Here is a 6,549-nt window from a genome sequence, read left to right on the forward strand (position 1 = left end):
TCTATCAACTAATTATTATTTTGTCAATGTAAGTATATTACTAGTAAAAATAGCACGGGTTAGCCAGTTTTTGGACTGGTCATTCAAAAATAGCCAGCGTTTGTAAAGTCATTTAAAATTAGTCACTATTTTGCTGTAACACGGAAAGTTCCAGCATAATATACTGGAGATCGATGTACCTGTGTATGAACTTCCACCATTTTATGCTGGAACTCCAACACGCGGAAAGTTCCAGTATGATATACTGGAGATTGGAGCAACTGTGTATGAACTTTTAGCATATTATGCTGGATCGGTATATTATACTGGAACTTCAGTATATTATGCTGGAAGTCCAGTATAAATATACTAGAGTTAGGGTATACTTTTACATGAAAAGTGGCTAAATTTCGATTACTTTTGAAATTGTGGCTATTTTTGAATGACTACTTGTAAATCTGGCTATTTTTGAATTTCTCCCTATATTACTATTGTCCAATTTACCAGGCTTGTTAAAGAATCTTGCTTTTAATAAATCAAAACAATAAATAACATGCCCAACTAATAATAATTATATCAAGATTTAGAGTATAAGTACAAGAAGTTGGAATTAAATCATTCTCATAATCAAGATAAATTATATTTAATCTTGTGCTACAACGCCATTCCGACGGTTTGTGCAACTTTGTCAATAAATTGTGACCATAAACTTTATGACTTATAAGAACCGATGATTTAATCTTCCGTGTATAAGCTCAATTATATACACTAAATCATCTACTATATATGCAAAGCACACACAACAAATACATGACCTATTTAAAATAAAATTTTATTGAATTGAATAAATAAATAAATAATTATTTCATAAAAAATACTATAACAAAATGCATAGTTTATAGTATACCCTAGCAATATTTTTTGTTTATAGTGTCTTTTTCCTTTTTGGCAAGGTAGAATATTTCTAGGAGAGCTAGAACAAAGAATACTAATTTCACGAATTATTTACTTAGACTTATCAATCTTCCGTTTCGTGCTTGAGACTTGACCAAATTTATTTTCTTTTTGCATAGCTAAAGCATAAATGAGAAAGAAAATTCAATTGCTACATTGAACCATGACCTTCATCGGCGAAAAATAGCCCTAAAGTATGAGTGTTCTGGAAAGATTCCTTATACGTGAACTTCTCATCAAATCTGTACCTATTAATTAACAGCTATTAGTAAGATTACTTGTAAAAATGGTAATCATTTGTTACAAATTACTACAATATAGGAAAAAGAGAAAAGAAACAAATTTTGGAAACTTTACAACTTTAGTTTCTCGGCCCTAAAATAAAAACCTAGCTTGTAACTCAAGAAACACGTAATCATATGTTAATAGGGAAAAGGAAAACTAGGTAACTCCTACTTATATATAAGTAAGTACAGCAATAACAGAAAGTTACCAAAACAAAACAAAAACCAGGTTATCAATTACTATTGAGAGCAAGAAAAAAATTGATTCAATGGCGGCGATCACCGATCATCCAATAATATGGACGAGAGGCAAAACCATCGGAAGAGGCAGTTTTGGTATCGTCACTTCAGCAACAACAACAAACTTCTCCATTGATATTCCGTCGACAATCGCAGTAAAATCTGTCTTGTTTTCGCGTTCAAAGTCGTTACAGAAAGAGAGAGAATTACTACACGAGTTTCAAGATTGTGATCACGTTATTCGATGTTTCGGAGCTAATGTTACTGAAGAAGATGGGAAGATATTGTACAACATGTTACTCGAGTACGCGTCTGCTGGAAGTTTAGCTGATCGGATTGGTCAAAATTCAAGGCACGGGTTGCAAGATTTTGAGGTAAAACAGTACGCGAAATCGATTCTATTGGGGCTTAGTCATATTCATGGAAGAGGTTTTGTTCACCGTGACATTAAACCAGATAACATTCTTCTAGTTGGTACTGATAAAGTTGCCAAAATTGCTGATTTCGGGTTCGCGAAGAAGGTTGGAGGAGTAAAGAGTCAGAAAAGAAAGCACGGACTCAAAGGAACACCTATGTACATGGCGCCAGAATTAGTTCTTGATAACGAATACGGACCTGAAGCTGATATTTGGGCTTTCGGATGCACTGTCTTTGAGATGGTTACAGGGAAGACAGTATGGGATTGCAGTGAAGCTAACAACGTTGTTTATCTATTGTGCAAAATTGGAATGGGATCACCGGATTTGCAGAACAAAAGATTGTCGAAAGAGGCTGAAGATTTTCTGAAAAAGTGTCTTGTTAAGGAGCCGAGATCGCGATGGACTGCTGATATGCTATTAAAGCATCCATTCCTTCCATTTATAAAAGCAACGATCATTCTCTGATGGAGGCTAGATGGTAACATATTTTCCATCTGCATTAGCACAATGGCTCAAACCTATATATAGTGGCTTTTCCTCTAGCAATAGGATCGTGAAGCCAAAGTTTATCTAGCACCTTCTACACCAAAATTTTATCCCATCACGCCAGTTAATAGTTATTACAAACTACAGCTGCTGCCATAGTTAGCCATCATGGTAAAATTGTATAGTGACCACAACCAATCTATATGATTTATTGTTCACTGCAGCTATTGACCTTGCTTAGGGTGGAGACGCGGTCAAGCCTTTGACCAGAGTGTAAAGTAGACAGGTTGGGTCAAATTTGAATAGTAGGTTAAAATGAGTAGAGTAAATGATTGGGTCATGAACCTGAACAGAACGAATTAAGTCGATGAATAAGCTATGATCCAACCCCCAACAGAATATGTCAATTTGAGCAATTTAAATATTATCAAATCAAATTAAACCAAACTTCCTTTTTTATAGAGATTGAAAATCTTTTTCTATGTTTGATGAGATTATATAGACAGAACAACTTTGAATTCACTCGACAAAGTTTTCCTATTGATTAATTTGGACTATATGTATAGTTTAAAATGACCCAACCTTAGGTTAGGTTAATTTGAGCTTTGACTAGATTGACAATCCAATCCGTCCAAGTTTTGACAGATTACACTTATGGCTCAACGATTGCAAACTAGGGTTAAGGCCCGGTCAGATTCATGGAAACATTGGTGACGATTCAAACAGTTGTTTGTCTAATTCGATCGGATATTAGAATCGAAAGCAATAATGCCTCTTTTATTCACTTATCCTCTATTTTTATGGCTGCCATAAAAATCATAATACTTTTTAATTTTACGGAAAATAGTCAAAAATATCCCTATACTATTGAATATTATATCCACTTTACCCGGGCATAATATTAACTAACTATTTATGGTTTTATAGGGTTGTGATGGCTCTGTGCTGCTGAACTCAACGAGAAACAATAAAGCAGAAAAAGATGGACCCCCTAACATCTCATTGCATGCATTCTATGTCATAGACGCTGTTAAGAAACAAATTGAGGATTTGTGCCCTGGAGTGGTCTCTTGTGCTGATATTTTGCTAAACTATTCATTGCTGGCAAATAAAAATAAACATGATATTACCATAAAAACCATTCCTAGCAAACCAAAAAAGAAAAGCAATATTACTTCTTTACTAATGTGAAATTATTTATTGGGCATATATATTTTGTCCAGTCTGGAGCTCCTACTTGGGATGTGCCAAAAGGTAGAAAAGATGGAAGAATCTCCAAAGACACGGTAATATCAAGACTCAATTTGAAAATGGTGCTTTTAATTTGGTGAGATTTTTAGAAATGATCAAGATAAGTAGATGCTCGGACACTCAAGCAAGATGAAGCCTGCCTTACGTCTCGCTGCAAATTAAAACTATTCCGTATCAAACAAGGGCTAACATTAGCAAACGAAATAGGCTATAAAGAACTAAAATTGAAATTATTGTCACGCTTGTAATAGAGTATGATATACATTGTCACCCGTCTCCAATGGGTATCAATTGGCACCAAAGTTGGTCGATTTTTTTAAATGACCCGCCGAATTAACCGACCAATTTTGGTCGGTTTTTTTAATATTAATTTTTATTTATTTTAATGGAAAAATCGATCAAAGTTGGTCGGTTTCTTGAAATATAAATTTCGCGGGACTCAAAAATAGTTTCCCGCATTTTTGCGCCAAAGAAAACCGACCAAAGTTGGTCGGTTTCGTAAAAAAAAAATTAAAAAAAATATTTTAAAAAACCGACCAAAGTTGGTCGGTCGACCTTGGTCGGTTTTTGCCGAATTTCTAGTAGTGTTTGTAGCCATCCGGGAAAAACTAATGACAATAGCTAGCCACAAAATAAATCATACAATTAACAGCCCAAAACTAATTAAAAGGCTAGCCCAATATCACTGCCACTCAAAACCATAACTTCCTTCTCTCAGCGATCATACGCATTTTTCTCAGCCGAAGAAGCCGTTGTTATCCCAAATATCCATTTGTATTACTCCCATTTTGACGTGTACCATTTGAGCCCGAACCCGAATCCAAATTGGTATTTTGATTCCTTGCAAATTCGCCTAACTGCAAATTGGACCCATTATTATTCGTATTCAAAGCTTCCAGCAAAGCCCCAAATTGCGGCCCGTTTGACTCCAACAGCGAACTGAATTGCCCATTAGTCATACCAATCACTCTACTAAGGTTCTGATCAAAAGCTGGAATTGCAGGTATACCAAATGGCTCTGGTTTTGGATTTGTTATCTGATCAGGTTTTGAAGATTAAACTGAAGACGACGTCGTTGAGGAGAAAATTTTCTTATTGGATGAAGAAGAACATTTTTGTGTTCTTACGAGAACCACCACCAACTGGAATATTCCTAAGAGTACCACCTTTGGTCCAATACCTACGACAACTCTTACAAAAGTGACGTGGCTGAGAAAGATTATAATTGTTGTAATAACAGAATTTTGTGTTTGGTGAATCACATCTTGGACATTTCAAGTGTTCTTGCTCTGGAAATTGTGGTTTTATTTGTGTATAAATTGATGGATCTTGCATATTTAATTTTCTCTTTAGCCTATAAAAATTCAGTCCTTTTGAAATAAACCAAGTGAATTAGTAGTATTGAAACCAAAAAAATTGGTTCTTAGTAGTATTGAAACAAAAATTTGTATAGTGAATATATACAAAAATAAATTGTCATTATATAAAAAATATACTAAATAGACTGTCACTATACAAAATATAGGATTGGTTTAGCAGTGAATTAGTAGTATTGAAACAAAAAATTATACAAAAATAGACTGTCACTATACAATTTATATACAATAGGTTGTCACTATACAAAATATGTACAAAATAGACTGTCACTATACAAAATATATACTAAAATAGACTGTCACTATACAAATAATATAGAAAATATACTGTCACTATATAAAAATATACTAAATAGGCTGTCACTATATAATTTATATACAATAGACTATCACTATACAAAATATATACAAAATAAACTGTCACTATACAAAATATATACTAAATAGACTGTCACTATACAAAAAAATATACAAAATATACTGTCACTATATAAAATATACTGTCACTATATAAAATAGACTGTCACTATACAACAAATATACAAAATAAACTGTCACTATACAATAAATATACAAAATAGATATTTCGGGCTATTAGATGTAATATGTTTGGGCCGAAGGGCTATTTTGTGTCAATATGCAAAAACATGGGCTACATAGGGTAGTTTTCTCAATCAGAAACCCAAGCCCTAAAATTAAAAAAAAAAAAACTTCCACTTGCGATTGAGAAGAAACCCAAGTTAAGACAGCTCGAGTTGTCATAATATTACATACAGTTGTCGATAAAAGGCAAACGAAGAAACTTTTAGGCAAAAAAGATTTAAAATTTTCAGTGCACACTGTTGTGTATATCTTTCCAGATAAAATAAAGAAATAAAATGATAGAAGCAAGAATGTTAAGCATAAAAAAGACATAGCTTGGTGAAGAAACGGAAATCAAAAAGAAAGGTAAAGAAAATGCATTTCGGGATGCCCAGATTCAAAAAAAAATTAATCCCTTTTTCTTTCTAGCTTTATTCATTTTATTCTTCCTCTTCTTCTTTTGAATACATGCAGAAACATATATTTATGTATACTATATGTAGAAAAAGAGAACTGGGATAAACTTTTTCTCGTGAAGAACACTATAATGAGAGGGTTCTTTAGTGACCCTTCTATTCAATTATCACGGCCTTGTCGGACAATATGTTTTTGTGCAGGTTAATTTGTTATAATTCTGTATTGCTGTAATAAATAATTAAACTTTCTGAAAAAACAAAACAGAAAGTTAGTAATATTTGTTTAACGAAATAGATTCTGAAAAAAAAAATAGTATAGGAATAAATCGAGCCCACTGAATATACAGTGTATCCTTAAGAAAATTATTTCCCTCAAGTACCCGAGGTGCTGGAATATATCCTCCCAGGATAGAACGATTTAACTCACCGGAGTATTGGTACCAAAGCGCCGGTGAACAGCAAGCCACTCGAAGGCTGTAAAATACACTGGAATGTTTTTGTGCAGAAGAAGAAGAAGAAGAAGAAGCTCAGAAAATTTCGTAAGGAAAGATTCTGGGATTCA

General features: G+C 33.5%; 1 protein-coding gene and 1 pseudogene across 1 annotated transcript; one reads left to right on the forward strand and one right to left on the reverse strand.

Annotated features, from left to right (window-relative positions):
• Positions 1 to 1,456: 1,456 nt before the first annotated feature.
• LOC142169531 (mitogen-activated protein kinase kinase kinase 20-like) lies at positions 1,457 to 2,341 on the forward strand. Its single transcript, XM_075231400.1, has one exon. The coding sequence runs from the start codon at positions 1,487 to 1,489 to the stop codon at positions 2,339 to 2,341; it is 855 nt and encodes a 284-aa protein (XP_075087501.1). The 5' UTR covers positions 1,457 to 1,486.
• A 2,027-nt stretch (positions 2,342 to 4,368) lies between these two features.
• On the reverse strand, positions 4,369 to 4,948 carry LOC142169532 (dof zinc finger protein DOF1.7-like; annotated as a pseudogene).
• Between the last annotated feature and the right edge of the window lie 1,601 nt (positions 4,949 to 6,549).

The sequence above is a fragment of the Nicotiana tabacum genome, chromosome 15 (genome assembly GCF_000715075.1).
Source record: "Nicotiana tabacum cultivar K326 chromosome 15, ASM71507v2, whole genome shotgun sequence".
Classification (NCBI taxonomy): Eukaryota; Viridiplantae; Streptophyta; class Magnoliopsida; order Solanales; family Solanaceae; genus Nicotiana; species Nicotiana tabacum.